The sequence below is a fragment of the Odocoileus virginianus genome, chromosome 16, assembly GCF_023699985.2.
Source record: "Odocoileus virginianus isolate 20LAN1187 ecotype Illinois chromosome 16, Ovbor_1.2, whole genome shotgun sequence".
Lineage (NCBI taxonomy): Eukaryota > Metazoa > Chordata > Mammalia > Artiodactyla > Cervidae > Odocoileus > Odocoileus virginianus.
The window spans coordinates 10,081,092-10,098,158 of record NC_069689.1 but is presented as its reverse complement, the minus strand read 5'-3'; the positions used below and the strand labels follow the sequence as shown (position 1 = coordinate 10,098,158).

Genomic DNA, 17,067 nt, shown 5'->3' with positions numbered 1-17,067 from the left:
TCACTTCTGAAGAGGTCTTACTTCCAGGTCACGTTCGTGTCAATCATCTGCTTAAATACCCTCTGTGATTCAAATCTATCTACTCGCAGTACTTCTCAGATTTTTCGATCAAAATGCAAACCTCTAAGAGTTCAGAGTGCTGAAATGCCTCACACGAGCAGCTTCTTTGAAGAACTTGTCATAAGTTTTATATGGGCTTTGCATTCTGCTCTGATACCTGTGTCATTATTTTAATATAAATATGATTTAAATTATGATGCTGCTCAGTTAAATTACCCGTATTTGTTTCCTTCAGATCAACTTTTTCAAATTCAACAGATTATTTGAGGGTCTGCTGTAGGCTTGGCCAGTTCTAGATACCAAGGATTAAGTGGTGAACAAGACAGAGTTTCTTCTCTATAAAAATGTATGGCTAAAGATCCACTGTGATTAATTTAGGTTTATAAAATGTAATCTGGTGCTTTCAGGTAAGGTTCTGTCTTTTTGAGCTCAGATTTGAGAGGTGGGCTGGTGGTGCTAGAGGCAAAGAACCCGCCTGCCAAGGCAGGAGACGTAAGAGACTCGGGTTCGGTCCCTGGGTGGGGAAGATCCCCTGGAGGAGGGCATGGCAGCACACTCCAGTGCTCTTGCCTGGAGAAGCCCACGGACAGAGGAACCTGGTGGGCTGCCGTCCATGGGATCACAGAGTCAGACATGACCAGGACGACTTGCACAACACAGCAGCTATGGATCGCCTTCCCCGTCGAGCGGGCCCCAGCCCCCCAACAGCAAACCTTCGCCTCCTTGAGCTGACAGGGCTCCTGCCCTCCCTCCAAGGCCAAGCTCAAGTGCATCCCCAGAAAGCCTTCCCTGCACCACACTCCCCACCCCCAGACCCCGTCCTGCCTCACGCATCCTTGCAGTTCTCACACATTTTAGTTGTTCTTATCTTTTAGATCAAGTGTCATGCTTTAATTTATCTCTGGGTTGCCATGCCTGGTACAGTGCCTGGTGTGTGTATGCTGGATACATTCTTAAATCAGTTCCCTGTGATACAGGCTCCACATGTTCAAGGCCAGGGCCTGCTCTGCTCTGCTTTATACCAGACGCGTTAGATCTGATGAACAAGTCGTACTGCCGTTTTTACATTATGCATTTGAAGTCATAATTGCTGATCCTTTCTTTGAGAGAAAGAGGGAGACACTTTAGTTAGTTAGAAACAATTAGAGGTCACTAAGATTTCATCTTGATTGGGAATTTTTTTCGGAATTTATTTTTAAAAAGAAATATATCCAAAGCTTAAATTCTTCAACGGAAATGCACGGAGGGACCTTAGAAACGTGCTGGGATCGTCTGTGTGTCCATCAAGGTTAGTTTGGAGGTCGTCAGTGTTCTTCCTCTGAAGCTGTGGTGTGGGAGACGCCTGTGTGTACCTGTGTGTGGAGCGTGTGCCGGGCGGCTCTGGGGGCTCCAGGCACTTGCCTTTGGGAGGAGGGTTGGAGGCAGCAGGCAGGTGTGGAGAAGGAGGCTCGGCTCCGGAGAGTTCTTGGGGGCGTTTTTTTGCCGCGTGCATGTATTCTGTGACCTTTTCAGTTTGCAGTGTAACTTGCAGACTCATGCACAACAGACACAAAGAGTGAAGGATCATTGCAAAGCCAGTCTTCCTGTAACCAGCACCCCCACCAGTCACCCCCACAGCTCCCCGGAGGTCACGTACAGGTCTCAGGGGCGCCTGTTTCTAAAGCCTCCGTATGAACGGAATCACACTGAGAAATCCTTTTCACCTTGCCCCTCTCACTCAGCCTGATCTCGTAGGGTACGTCCGTGCTGTGTGTGGCTGTATTTCGTTCCTCGCCACAGCTTCACGATATTATGTAATGCCCACTGCTGGCGGGCGCTGGATTGTTTCTGGTTCAAGCTGTGAGTGCCGCTGTGGGCATTCTTTGACACATGTTGTGGTGCACATGTGTCTGAATTCCATTAGGTTTATATAAACATACATGTGTGTGTGTGTGTGTGTGTGTGTGTGTATACACACGCACACTCATGCACGCTCACACACACACACACACGTATTTAAAATATATATAATTCCCAGCAAGCACATTAGTCCCCTCTGTCCTTGGTGACACCGGACCCTGCAGCCCTGCCCAGCAGCCCTGTCCAGCCCAACACAGCTGCCCCCAGCACTGGGTGTCCTCAGACTATTTGCTTATGGTTTTCATTTGCATTCCTCTAGCCATTAGTGAGTGGCGATCCTTTCACGAGTGGTTAGCCTTTGGGGCATATTCATGAAGTGCCCGGTTAAGATTTTTGCCTCCTTTTCTATTGGTTCTCTGCATATTTCTTACTGATTTATTGGAAATGCCTACATATTCCAGACATTAATTCATTGGCTATATGTATTCAAGTAGTTATCTTACTCTGTGGCATGACTTTTCATTCTTTGTGGTGTCTTGATGAAGAACAATGTTTGGTTTTATATAGTTCATTACATCAGTCTTTTAATGATTACAGTCCTTAGGTCTTAAGAAGTCTTTCTCTACATAGGATATTCTTTTGTATTATCTTCTAAAAGCACTGGAGTTTCATATTTCAGACTGAAGTCCTAGCCCTCCGGGAGCTTATTTGTTATTTTTGCAGAGAATATGATCTGATTTCTTCTTTCTCTGTCCTTCCTTCCTTCCTGTCCCAGAGCTGTATTCTTAAAGACTGATCTTTCTTCACCGTTCTGTGATCCAGTCCTGCCGTATATCAAGCATCCACGTCTCTACAGGCCTGTTCTAGGATCTGTTCTTGGTGGCCGTTTTCATTCATGAAACTTGCCTGTGAGTCTAGATTTCTGGAACAGCAAGTCCCCCCACCCACCCTGTTCTTCTCTGAGGGTCTTGGTTAGTGTTGACCCTTTGCTTTACCACATGGCTTTTAGAATTCACTTATCAGTTCACAGAAGTCACTGTTGGATTGGATTGAGATGGCCCTGAACCTCTCGGTGGGGCTTCCCAGGCGGCTCAGTGGTAAAGAATCTGCCTGCCAATGCAGGAGACACAGGAGAGATGGATTTGACCCCTGGGTTGGGCAGATGCCCTAGAGGAGGAAATGGCAACCCACTCTAGTATTCTTGCCTGGAAAATTCTGTGGACAGAAGAGCCTGGCAGGTGGGATCACAAAGAGTTGGGCAGGACTAAGCATGCACGCACGAACCTATAGATCAGTTCCTTCATCTGCTAAGTGTTATCTGTAGAGTCCTGTCGCCAGTATCTATCTGGTTGGGTAGCTAGGGAGAGCTTCCCTTGGAGACAGTGGAGAGACCAAGGTGACGCCCTCACTGCTGCCTTGCAGCGTTGCTCAGGCAAGAAAAAGAACAGCGTTGGTACTCGCAGATGAAAGGGTGGCGCAGGCAGAAAACCAAAAGGACTCACAGAGACGTCATTAGAATTAATAGGAGCTGTGACGATCTGGAGGGGTGGGATGGGGTGGGAGGTGGGAGGGAGGTTCAAGAGGGAGCGGACACGTGTATACCTGTGGCTGACTGACGCTGATGTGTGGCAGAAGCCAGCACAATATTACAAACCAATTATCCTCCACTTAAAAATTAATTAATTAATTAAAAAATACAGGAAATTTGTTTTCATACACACAAAAGGGTAGCTGGTTACTAAAGTCATACTCCAAATCTTTTTTTTTTTTCCCGAACCACAGCAGCAGTTAGAAAATTCTTGAGTCTTTTTAAAGATACAGTTTACAGTAGCATCAGCACATAGCAGACACCTAAGAATAAATCTTGAAAAATGATGTGTAATGTATTTTTAGGAGAAGAGTATAAAATTTTATTGAAAGACATTTAAGGAAAAGAGTAATTGGAGAAATATTTTGTGTTTGTGGATTGAAAGAGTCAGTACTGCAAAGACTTCTGTTCTCGCCGAAATGATCTGGGGAAGTTGCAGGGCCATGCATGGTCAAGATGTGAAGCTGGGCAAGGGGAAGGAGCGTCGTCTGACAGGTAATAAGGCCCATTGGGAGGCTCCATGGTGTTGGCGATGGGGGAGGTGACGGTGCGACAGAAGGGCTCTCTTGTCTGCAGACACTTGGTTCAGGACAGGAGACACAGGAGGCAGTGGGGAAAACAGTCACTTCAAAACCCGGCGCGTGAATTCCCTCTTTCAAAATCAAAGCAGTGTTGCTGAACTCTTCTTGGTGGGAGAGACTTGCCAAGAGTAAGTGGAATTTAATGCCTATTAATGACAAATCCCAGATTTACTCCAAGTTGGTAGTAATTGGATTCAGCTGTATTCCCACTCACTTTGCACTCAGAATAAGTGTATTGGAAAGACAGGATGCCATGGCTGAAGGATTGGCTCTCTCCTTCTGGAGAGTCTGTATGTGTTTCCGTTTTGTGTGGACCGCCTCTTGTCTGCTGGCTTAGAATGGGCACACGCTCATAGACTCTCGTCCCCGCGCTGTCAGGAAGGGGGGTGCTGGGGGACAGGAGGGGACGCACAGGGGTCTCTGAAAGCCAGCCTGCCGCATCTGCTTAGCATGGAGTACATGAGTGACTGCAAAGTGGTTCCCACCCTCACGGGCGTGCCTCCGGCAGCATCTTCTCAAAGTGACGTTCTCCGGGCTGCGGTTCGCGCAGCTCTGGCTTTGGGTCTCATTGGGGTTGTGTTTATTTGGGAAAAGCCATCATCTCCGTGCTTGAAAGGCCTGCCTCTCTATGACTGTCCTGCCAAAAGTTGGCCCTTTTGGTATCTTGGAATGTTTCTCTTCACCACCAAGATGAGTCATATGGAAGTGGGCGTCCCTGTTTTTTTTTTTTCCTTTGATAATATTTCTACCCAGAGACAGAGTCCACATGCCCCCCCTTCCAGTACAGTGACAGTTCAGTGATGTAACTTTTTTGTGTCCCATCCTACAATTTGGCAGTTACAACATGTTGTCATGTCCATCCGTCCCTGTGGTAATTGAGATGCACAGACGCTGCAAATACCTGTGGAGCCAGCTGTGACCTGCTGGGTTGTGTTGGATTCACTTGGGAAGGCCTGGAGAAGCTCCTCACTGCCTGGCCAGCGGTCCTCAGGCTCTCCACCACTCCTGCCTGGAAGCAGAGCAGTCTTAGCACACACCTCCAGTGTGTGTTGGCTCCTATGTCAAATATTAGTACCTCTGACTTTTCTATTCTTTGTAAAAGAAAACACAGGTAGAAGTGCAGTCATCACACTGGATAGGCCCTGGGGCTCACCCGCATCTTGAGGGTCAGCGGTCAGTGGAAGGTGTCCACTCCTTATTAGCTTGCCCTGGGGCCACTGGTGAGAATGCTGCCCTCCCTCACCCTAGGGCCAGGGGCACTCACGAAGCCACCCCAGTCTGACGGTGACCCTCATTAAGCATCCCTATGCATCAGTTATTAATTACAGGCTTCCCTTTAGTAAATATGTTTTTAGGAGAGTAACACGTTCTTCAGATGCTGTGGGTTAATGTCTGTTCTCTGCTCCTTGCCTCCTGCAGGTTTTGCATGGGTATCGTCAAGTTTGCTCCTGGTATCATCAAGGATTTACCTTGAAGTAATCAGGAAGTGTCCCAAGTTCACATTAGCAAATCAGTGAAAGCAACTGAGGGGAGGGAGTGAAGAAATGTATATAAACATAAGGCACCTGGGATACTATTTGTAGAGAGAAATGTTATCGCTCAAAGCTTAAAAAAATAATAATGAAAGGAAATGTTAATCAACATTAAAAATGTTCTCAGCCAACCTTGTAATTGCCCCTTTCGTGTCCTCTTTCTCTTAGATTAGAGGTCTCACTCAGCACACCGTCTAGTTTCCGGGTGGGATCCTGGGGCTCGTCCAGACCCCTGTCACGGGGGCTCCCGGCCGAGCCCGTGGGCTACAGCAGTTTGTCTCATGTTGTGCTTTTAGTTGATGCTCTCTTTGGGGCTCAAGGTCGCTCTTTAATGTGTCCTAAAACAAGAATGTCAATGTTACTCATCTGTAGACAGTTAAAAGTAAACCACTGTCACTCATGGGCAGAATTCAAAATCCATTCTTTTTTTATTGTGCTTCATAGAAGTAATTGTAAAAATTGGGTCAAATCTGGGGTCGTGGGTTATTACTTCAAGAGTCAGTACCAGCCTTGAATACCACACGCTGAAGTGTAATAACCGACAGCGTCAGTCCCGGTTAGTTTTTACTGTTTGATTCACATTACATGGTAATCAGTATAGTCAGGTCAAGTGCGGGTTGTATTGTCATACCTTTTTTCTTCTTTCAAGGTTCACAATGCTCTATGGCTGATTCATGTTGATGTTTGACAGAAAACAACAAAATTCTGTAAAGCAATTATCCTTCAATTAAAAAATAAATAGATTTTTTTATCTAGGCTGAAACAGATCACCAGCCCAGGCTGGATGCATGAGACAAGTGCTCAGGGCTGGTGCACTAGGAAGACCCAGAGGGATCGGGTAGAGAGGGAGGTGGGAGGGGGGATTGGGATGGGGAATACATGTAAATCCATGGCTGATTCATGTCAATGTATGACAAAAACCACTCCAATATTGTAAAGTAATTAGCCTCCAACTAATAAAAGTAAATGGAAAAAAAAAATAAATAAAAAAGATCAGCAATGCTAACAGTTTTTAAAGAGCTTATTTTTCAATTACAAAATAACTCATTCTGTAGAGACCCAGCATACACAAGGTTAAAAAGCATATTCTCCCACCACCTCCACTCATTTTTATCCCCCAGTGGTACAGTCCTATTAACCCAGCAGCAAGTACTGAAGATTTTTAAAATATGCTGACCAACAAGAACCTAAATTAACCTGCATTCAGAAAACACAGGAGGGACTTAACTGGTGGTCCAGTGGTTAATAGTCCACCTTGCAATGCAAAGGACACGAGTTCAACCCCTGATCAGGGGTCAGGGAACTAAGATCCCATATGCCAGGAGCAGCTGAGCCCGTGTACCACAGCTAGAGAGCCCGCATGCCACGCTAAGACCCGACGCAGCCAAATAAATCAGTGAGCATAAGGAAATAGCTGAAGGGGCTGTGGGTGCAATATTTTTTTACTTATTTCGATTGGTCTAATATAGTTTTTTTAAAAAACTAAAGTTGTAAATGTTAGCCAAATGAGGTTTTAAAACATGAGTTCATGAGATTATGCTCACAAACTTTAAATAAACTGTAAACAAAAATATTTAATACAGTAAAGATTGAAGGCAGGAGGTCAAGGGGATGACAGAGGATGAGATGGTTGGATGGCATCACCGACTCAATGGACATGAGTTTGAGTAAACATCGGGAATTGGTGATGGACAGGGAAGCCTGGCGTGCTGCAGTCCGTGGGGTCGCAAAGAGTCAGACGCGACTGAACTGAACTGAACACCTTAGCTATCTGGAACCCTGGAAGAATTGAGAATCTCAGCAAGTTGAGATTTTCTTGTTTTTTTAAGAAGGATTTTAATAGCTAGAAGTTTTATGAAGAAAAAAGACTTTGCTCTTCCTTCTTACTGCAGTAGGCTTGTTCCAGTGTTCTGGCGACAGCTGAGTCGTCATCAGGTAGTTTTTAGGGGTAAATACGGGCTTCTCGGCGCTCTACAGCGTGAGAAAGCCAGAAGGTTCCACGTACATGAGCTGTAACTACGAAACGTGCTCATTCAAGGTGTTTCTGGCAAAGTGGAGGGTGCGTACAGGTGTGGAATTGAGTGAGGACTGAAGTTAAGCTCAGAGGTCATTCAGAAAATGAAGCTTTTCGTTGAAAAGAGCTGGATATTTGATTGTAAAGAGACCATAGACATTGTGGTGACTATCAGCTGTTTCAGTGATTCAGCCGCCTGGACTCAGGACGTCTGTGGTCATCGTTCCATCCCTCAGTCCTGAGCACCCTTCAGGCAGCACACCCTCACCTCCTGGACCGGCTGTGCAGTCTGGGGACTCAGGGAGCTTCCCAGGAAGTGGGGGGCCGTGCTGAGTGCCTGCTGGTTGCCGGGTTCCACACTGGGCACTGGGGGGTACAGAGAACCAGGGGGCAGTCACCTGGCACCTGCTCTCAGAAAGCAGCCCGGTAGGGGAGGAAATGCCCACCTAGGGAGCTGACCATTCAAGGCAGGGGGAGCTAAATGATGACCCAGGAGTGCGTCCTGTCTGACCAGGAGGTGAGGAGGCCCAAGCGAGAACCCCAAACAGGACGGGCAGCTGGTGGAGGAAAGGGAGGTGAGGTGGGTTGGGGGAGCTGATGCGGAGAGAGGCGGGTGGAAGCAGGGAAGCCCGGGCCACCCGGGGACCCACTTGAGGTGCCAGCTCCTGTGGGGCGGGGGTCTCAGCAGCTTTGGTCTCAGGACCCTTTGACACCCCTCAGAACTATGTAGGACCCAGAGAGCTTCTGTTTATGCGGGCCTAACTACTGATATTGACCACATTAAAAATTAAACCAGAGAGGGTGGTATCATTTTCTACTTTTGTAAGTCTTTTTAATGTCTGACTTACTAGGAGAGAGCCCGATTCTCCAGCCTGCCTCTGCATTCAGCCTGTTGCCATATGTTTTGGTTGAAACAATGCAGGAAGACACGAGATTGGGAAGGGAGGAGCTTTTCAGATCATTATGGACATCTTCTTTGATACCACAGCAGAAAGTAACCAGTGAGACATTTCTTGAAGGAATCTGCAGCTTGGAATCTGAAACCACAGTAATAGGCTCCTGTGCACCTTATCAAATTAGGACCCAGTGTGCTGTTTCGCCCTCTGAATGGCTATTTTGCCCTTGACCAACAGTGTAACACCAGTGTGATCTTGTGGAAAATCTTGGTTCACTGCGTCAGGCAGATCTTGGACACATTTCAGTCAAATATGTCGATAGATCCTGTTTGGTAATATCCCCGCCGATCTCCTCTTCGCCCCAGAAAGCTGTCGCACTCACGCGGGCAGATCGGGGCTTTCCAGTACCTCCCAGAACGTCACATGGAGCTCCATCACTTCCCAGTCCTACACTGACCCTCCGTGCCTGCGTCTCGTTCCTGCTGTATCATTATAAGGATTACGTGAGAAAGCTGTGTGTGACGTGTATAAAGCTTCATTGTGACCCCTGGCCCCGGTGAGCACTCCCTCTGTGATACTGTTACTGTTTGCGCTGTTTCTGCATTGCTGTCGTCGTGTGTGACGCATGTTGACCGTCGCCCACACCGACAGGACACGGGGCACCTGGGTGGGTGGAGACCCCCACTGTGTGCCTGGAACAGCTCGTGTGGGCAGCTCCACAGCAATGCCCCTTGCTGCTGGCCGGCTTGGCCGAGGGACAGCCGCCACGCCCTCCACCGTAAATCTAAATCTATAGCCCGAGGGGCACCCACCTGCCCTGTGACTGCTGACCTGCCATGTGCAGCTGTCCCATGGCGCCCCTCTCCCCACCCTGGAGCTGGGGTTTGCCTCCTGTTATGCTGCCGGCATGTGATACGGCGGCAGTGTCACATTTGTTGAATGAAAGCACTTAATGAGAAAGAATTTTATTTTGAACAGTACTCTGGACATTGCAGAGAGTTAAGAAACATGGAAACTTTGTCATGGGAAGCATATGATCTGAGCAGCGATGAGCTGATTTTTTCCTTCCTTTGTCTTTAAGGAATGTATAACCTCTATTCACTCCCACCCCATCTCTTGTTTCTCGAATCTCTATTAATTGAAAAGTTGTAGAAAACTTAAAAGCGTGCCACAGTAATTCTGGGTTAAGCATTGTTGTGATCGATAATACTTTGCTCTCTCCTTTTTCAGATGTTCCTCCTGCTGATCAAGAGAAGCTTTTTATCCAGAAGTTACGTCAATGTTGTGTCCTCTTTGACTTTGTGTCCGATCCGCTCAGTGACCTAAAGTGGAAGGAAGTAAAACGAGCTGCTTTAAGTGAAATGGTAGAATATATCACTCATAATCGGAATGTGATCACAGAGCCTCTTTACCCAGAAGTAGTCCATATGGTAAGTAATTGCCGTCTAATCAACGTGCCCAACCCTCGGTGACAGACTGAACTCTGACTTACTTAGAATATGCTAAGACGTTTAAGCCTAACATGACATTTGCTACCCCAAAAAAAATCCTCCTGTTCAAAAATGTGTCCTGGCACCTGGAAGAATGAACCTCTCTGTGCCATGCCCTAGACTGCAGTGAGGGAACTGGAAGGACCGCTGTGCCCTGCGTGTGTTAACTTCACCTGATCCTCACGACCACCACGTGGGGTAGAAATGTCAGAACTTTCATTTTTTTCTTAACTGTCTTACCCTCTTTAACAGTGCCTATGCATAATTCAGAAGTAAGCGTGTGGTCCACACACGGGCAGGAAAATGCTGATGGTTGGGAGGAGGTAAAATAGTGGTGGGACCAAGCTGGAGTCAGAACAGTCCACCCTGGTTGGCTGGTTCACCGTTGGTTTCATTTGACCCCAAATCCCTGTCTTCAGTCTCAGACTGTCCAGCCCATTGCTAGGTCCTTTGCAGGTCCCGCTGTGACCTCAGTCAGTACCATCTAGAAACATTTCACATGATACCATTTTTAAAACTCTAATGTTTGATGCTGAACTCGAGTTTCCTGTTGAGTTTTTTTGAATTGTTGTTGTTTTATCTGTCTTTGACATATTACTCCTTGGTAACTAAGGAATCTTTGTGGCTTAATATAAAATTTTAAATCCTGATTTCCGTTGAACTCTAAGTTTCTGATTCTTTTCCCCCAAAGCTATATATTTCAAAATCGACTAGGCTCATTGACCTAAAATATGTTTCTCCTTACATTAGTATGTGTGCTTTGGGAAAGAAGAAATGCAAGTCATGTTCTTTGTGTAGTTCACAGGCTGTTGTATCCGAAGCTGAGATCAACTTGCTTCCTTTATCATGGTTAACTCTTAAAGGTCAGACTTTACCAGCCTGTCGTCCGCCTAGGGCTGTGAGGTCCGTTCGGGTTCCGCCCCAGATGCCTGCCTGAAGAACCGTCACAGGCCTGTTGATGTCGTTCAGTCACTAAGTCATGTCCGACTCTTGGCAGCCCTGTGGACTGCAGCCCGCCAGGCCTCCCTGTCCTTCACTATCTCCCGGCAGCCATGTACTGATCAGTAAATCCTGTAAAGCCTCCCTCATTCAGACTAAGGAAAATCAGGGAATGTCTTTTTCTGTCTAACACTTTGATAATTCTCTTGTTCACAAGATGTTTTGCAGTCCTCCTGGAGCTTTTTTTTTTTTAATGTCTCAGAGTAAGGATATAACTGTGTCTTCTAAAATGATTGAAAAATCATCAGTCCCTACATCGTGTGATGAATATCCCCCTTTCTCCATTGACTTTAAATGCTGCTTTACTGTATATTAAGTGTATTCTGTTTTTTAATTAAGTGTATACATATGTCATCTATTATATTTATAAACACTCAATTTATTCTGTTTTAAGTGACCTGTGTGGAAGCTTCTTCTGTTTGGATGGGGCCTGGGATGCCGGCAGCCCCTGAGTTCCGCTCTCTCCCCAGGAGGGAGGGGTCCGCAAAGGGCATTGAGGCCCAGGCTGGCCAGGTGTGGACTAGATATCTGCACTGCCCACGGCCCCGGTCTCTCCTGGGTCTTTCACCGAGGTGGCATGTTACCAGAACCACTTAGCATGCCTCAAGCTCTTGAGACTTGTTTCAGATGAAACAGTCATTGCTTCCTGCCTCCCTGTTAAAACCGTGTCCTAATAACCAGCCTCTCCCGCCGTCTTAGCTTTGTTCCCCACCCGGCAGTGCAGGCCGTCTTCAGAGTCCTGGGCATCTTGCCTCTGGTGCACATAGCAGACACTTGCTGAGCATCCCCTGAGCACGTTTTTAGATGAGGAAGTAAGAGTGGTGAGCAAGACGTGTGCCCTCCCAGAGCCGGGATCGGTCACGTTGTTGTTTTTGGTTAAGGTGAGGCCGTGAAAGAAGGGGAAGCGGGAGAGCGGAGAGTTGCAGGACCGCCCACATGGTGGGAAGAAGGCGCGGAGAGGAACCTGCTAGGAGGGGAGTTAGGCGGTCCCCTGAAGGTGAGCGCAAGGAGGCGCTTTTCCGTGTCCCTGAGAACAGGGACGGGCAGTCTGTCCTAGGAGAGCGCAGCCGCCCCCTTCCCTTGAGGAGCGTGAGGGGAGGGGCAGGTGGGGTTTGTGCTTCATAGACGGAGGGCACTGGGGAAAGATACAGTGCAAGAGTGTGTGGGGACGGTACCCGGCAGCATTTCTGACTGTCTCGGAGGTAGAGCGGGTGCAGGATCCAAGCGCCGACGGAAGGCCTCCACCGCACAGCGCCTGGACCCGGCGGGGCAGGTGGAGGGTGGGCCCCTGCCTAGTTCCAGCCCACGCCCCCCGGTGTGCTGACCCCTGAAGTGGCACTCAGCCACCTTGCTTGGTTTGTTGCCTGGTGTGTGTTTTGTTTTGTTTTTTTTTTGACCGCACCACGTGGCCCATGGGATCTTAGTTCCCTAACCAGGGATCGAACCCAGCACCTGCAGTGGAAACACGGAGTCTTCACCACTGGACTCCAAAGGGAGTCCCTGTCATAGTATTTTTGCAGACATTTATTCTCACTGCCTTTGAAGAATCCAAAGCTCTAGAGATGTTGTACTTTTTATGCTTACTTCTTTTAAATACGTTGCCCGTTACATTGGGCTGCTATATTTTTTAACAGATTTATTGATGGGTAATTCGTAAGTACAATCCACCCCTTTAAGATGTACAATTCAGTTTAGTCTGTTGACAGGATTGTGCAGGCATCAGCACATGTAATTTTATAATATTTTCATCCCCCTAAAAAACATCCATACCCATTAATAGTTACTGCCACTCTTCCTGACTCCCCACTCCTGCCCCTGGTAACTGCTTCGCTATTTTCCACCTCTGTAGATTTGTCTAACCGGGATATTTCTTAGAAATGGAATTATACAGTACGCAACCTTCTTTTACTTCGCATGTTTTCATGTTTCATCCATGTTGTAGCATGTCTTAGAACTTCTTTTTATTGCTGAATAATATTCCATAATAATAATATTCCACAAGAACATATATCCCACATCTTATTTATCTGTTTATCCATTGATGGACCTTTGTTTCATTTCTGCTACTTGGCAGTTGTGAATAATGCCCCTGTGAGCACTCGTGTGCGGTCTTTTGTGTACATACATGTTTTCATTTCTCTTGAGTGTTTACCCAGGAGAGGAACTGCTAGGTCCATGCTAACACTGTGTGTTTAGCAGTTTGGAGAGCTGCCAGACTGCTTTCCAAAGCGGCAGCCCTATTTCACATTCCCAGCAGCAGGGTATGAGCGCTTCGGTTTCCCCACCTCTCCCACACTTGTTACGGTCCGTCTGTTTGATGGTGGCCATCCTGGTAGGTGCGAGCTAGAATCTCACTGTCGTTCCGGTTTGTGCTTCCCTCTTGACTAATGACGTTAGCACTTTTCATGTGTGCTGTGTCTTTTTATGCATCATTTAACGGAAATTAAGTGAACCTTATAGATCATCAAGAAATTAACAGAACCTTATAGATCATCAAGCTCGACCTTTATTTTCCAGATTAAAATAGCTTAGGTTCAGGGAGATGAGGATGAAAAGGAAGCAATACCCAGGGGGAAGTTCCTGGAGTCTAGATTCTTGGGTTAAATTACATAAACTCCATTATCTCAATATTTCAGCCATTTTTAAAATATAGTCAGCCATCTGGTGTTTAATTAAGTTATCTAATGAATCTGTTTTTCAGGCATTGGCATTTTTCTCATAGCAAAACCAAGTTAATAGCATAGCCTGTTCTTTCACAGAATACCATTTATACTTGAACGACTAACAAAAAGGTTATTCAGACTTGGGTTTTCAGAGAGCATTTTCTCACAAAATAAAATGAAATTGTCACTTTAAGGAAGATAACTGATGATGTTTATTGTCAGTGATTAAAATTTGAGCATTCAAAAAAGAAAACTCAAGCTCTCAGGAGAAATTTTGAATTTTGGAAGATTTGTATCTGCCAGTGCAGACTTCAGCTTCCCAGTGCTGCAAGCCGTCCTGCTGAGACTGGTGTCAGTACCAGTGAGTGGGATCCTTAATATACACAGTGAAAGGAACTAGACATTGTGGTGCCTCCACAGTTCTGTGAACATATGGAAAACAATCAAATTGTACATTTTAAAGGGGTGGATTGTATGATATGTGAATATCTCAATAAATCTGTTTTTAAAAAGCATGGCAGTTGTTTAATAGGCAATTTGTTTACAATACACTAATACACATAATTCAGTGAGACCAGTATTTTCCAAATGACAAACAGATGATGTTATAAAATCATTCATTGGCCGGAGAGCTATTCAAAGTGCAAGACACATCACAGGGTTTTCAGGAATTAGAGACCCCTCATTGATAAGATTTAGGATTCCACAGAATAGGTAACCTTTAGTGAACTATCACTTGTCAAGTTTTGGTAAAGTATCAAAGAAGTCTACAATTTTCTAGAAGAGCTATTGATCACCGCTCACTTTTCCACCTACCTATATGCTGGAGACAAGTTTTTTTTTTTTCCTGTATTTCAACCAAATGAACATTCTGAGCATAGCAGATATAAGAATTCAGCTCTTTGTGTTTTTTGTGTTTTTTTTTTAATTAAACCAAACATAAAGAGGTTTGCAAAAATGTGAAACAGTGCCACTTAAGACATTATAAGATATTTCCAGGTATTAGCTTCAGTGATGTTTCTTATCTTTTTTCTGAGTCTCCAGGTAATATTCAACCCCTACAGCTACCACAAATGCAGCAAATCCCCCACTTGAATCCTTTTAACAATGCTCCAACAAAGGAAACATTGTTTGCAAAGCCGCCCATATATCTCCAAGCTTCCCTGCGGCCCCTTGGATCCCTTAGTCCTTGTTCAGCCAGTTTCTCCTGGACAGTTTTTAATGGTGTCCCTTCTATCTTCCACCATTTATAATCTGGAAGTTCCATTTTACTAGGACCGTGTTCATGTCCAAGTCCATGGGCCATGTCTGAGAGCAATCTGACCTCAGGACCCTCCAGTGCCTCTTTTCTCGCTGAATTTGTTTTAGGAAATATTTTTATTTGATATGAGTTGTTTTATGAAATAATTAGCTGTTATGAAAAAAGTAGTTATTTTTACAAATTTATTTATATTGACATAATGAGTTTATTATTTTTTAATGAGCAAGTTTTTTTTTAATTTCTCTGCTTTAATTTCTAATACAGTCAACGTCCATAGACAGAACTCTCATAAACAGAAGTTCTTTGGATCCTCAATAACTTTTAGGAGTTTAAAGGGGTTCTGAGACCAAAAGCTGTGAGAACCACTCCTTTCAAGTTCTGCCAGCACAGCCCGGAAGCGGCTCCGAAACGTTTCCTGGGTCACCGCGCTGTTTGCCAGCGTCTCCGGGTCACCCGGGTCACGCTGAACGGCCTGCCTGCCCCGCCCCGAGATTAAGCCTTCCTGTGCTGCCTGTGACAACCCGACGTCCCCCTGGGCTGTCAGCTCTGGAGAAAACGGCTTGCAGTGCCCCAGCAAGCCTTCTAAAATTCCTTGCAAGTCCTGCTCAGAGCTCAGTAACCCTCACTCGATAGTTTCCTGCCGAGACAAGGGCACTGAGGCTAGTCTTAGTCACAGATGAATGTAGCCTGCAGGTCGGAAAAGGAATTGTTTTGGTCACCGGTTGAGTGGAGTGGCTGGCTCAGAAGTGCTTCACGTCAAGGTAGACTTCCCTGGAATCACCCACCTCTGTGGGGCTGGATTACTCCATAGAAGTCAGTGAATCAGATGCAGGGGTGCCCTTCTGCGGTCCGCCCTGACTGTCTCAGAGACAGACTCTGTTCTAGAGGAGTGTAGAGCCAACTTGTTAACAGTAGCTGCCTCTACATGGTGTGTTTATGTGGGTTTTCCCCTTTTACTGTATTTTTGTAATTTTAAAAAATTTCATATGATCATGTATCTCATTTGCCATCATCAAAAATCAGTAAATATGTTTTTCTTTAAAAAAAAAAAAAAAAAGAACCCCTCCTGGTGTGTGGTGTAATAGTAGTGCTGTCCTTACGGGATCCATGTTGAGTTTCCAGGGAAGTGAGTTCATCACCATATTTTAATCTGTACTGCTTGTCAGTGACGAGATGGTGCCTTGCAAGTTTTCTTTTATGCTTGGGGTTCAAGTCAGCATTTTCTAATAAGGGCAGAGGGTTTCTCTCTGGTCCTTATCCTAGCTTTCATGCCTAGATCCCCTTGGTGATTGTCTTGTGCTCCAATTAAGGATTGATGTTGGATACTCTCCTTCCGTTTTTATGTCTGATGTTTACAGTGTGTTCTGGAAAGTTTTATGTGTTGTAAGGGTAAAGATAGTTTGCAAATGAGAGGGGAAAGGGTGTTTTGAATGAAAGGAAGTGGTATATTAAAAATGAAGCTTCAGTAATTCGCAGATTTCTTTAAGGTGGTGATTTAAACCATCAGTTCAGTTCAGTCGCTCAGTCATGTCCAATTCTTTGTGACCCCATGAACTGCAGCACACCAGGCCTGCCTGTCCATCACCAACTCCCGGAGCCTACCCAAACTTATGTCCATTGAGTCGGTGATGCCATCCAACCATCTCATCCTCTGTCGTCCCCTTCCCCTCCTTCCCTCAATCTTTCCCAGCATCAGGGTCTTTCAAATGAGTTAGCTGTTCGCATCAGGTGGCCAAAGTCCTGGAGTTTCAGCTTCAGCATCAGTCCTTCCAGTGAACAATGCATCCCGCTTTGTGCTTAGTTGTTCTTGTTTTACCAGAGTCACGGTAACATGGGGGTGAAGAAGTGCTTTCGTCAGAGATGAGCTAAGGGGAGATGAAAGCAACAAGTGCTTATTGAAACCCAGAGAATGCCTGTTCTACCTTAAATATCAGTGAGCTGTTTCTTGGAGATTGGTTCTTGTTTTGAGAGAATTACCCTTTGTTTGGCTGGATGTTTTAAAATTATTTTTAAATGTGTGCTTATTTTAAATAAGTGAAATAAATACAAAAAGAAAAAAAAAGTTAATCTTTGTCTTTACTCCACCCTTTGCCAGTTCTACCTAAACCCACCCCTACCTCCAGCCAACCAACTTATATGTACCT

At 45.7% G+C, this 17,067-nt stretch overlaps 1 protein-coding gene and 1 pseudogene across 14 annotated transcripts in view; one reads left to right on the top strand and one right to left on the bottom strand.

Moving 5' to 3' along the window:
• PPP2R5C (protein phosphatase 2 regulatory subunit B'gamma) overlaps nucleotides 1-17,067 on the top strand; it is a 135,605-nt gene that overhangs the window by 71,858 nt on the left and 46,680 nt on the right. For all 14 annotated transcript variants that reach the window (XM_070477820.1, XM_070477816.1, XM_020913510.2 and 11 more), the window contains one exon: nucleotides 9,741-9,940. In XM_070477820.1, the coding sequence (XP_070333921.1) occupies nucleotides 9,741-9,940 (200 nt within the window). The remainder of the gene's footprint in view (nucleotides 1-9,740; nucleotides 9,941-17,067) is intronic.
• Nucleotides 14,657-15,000, bottom strand: LOC110150527 (NADH dehydrogenase [ubiquinone] 1 beta subcomplex subunit 3 pseudogene; annotated as a pseudogene).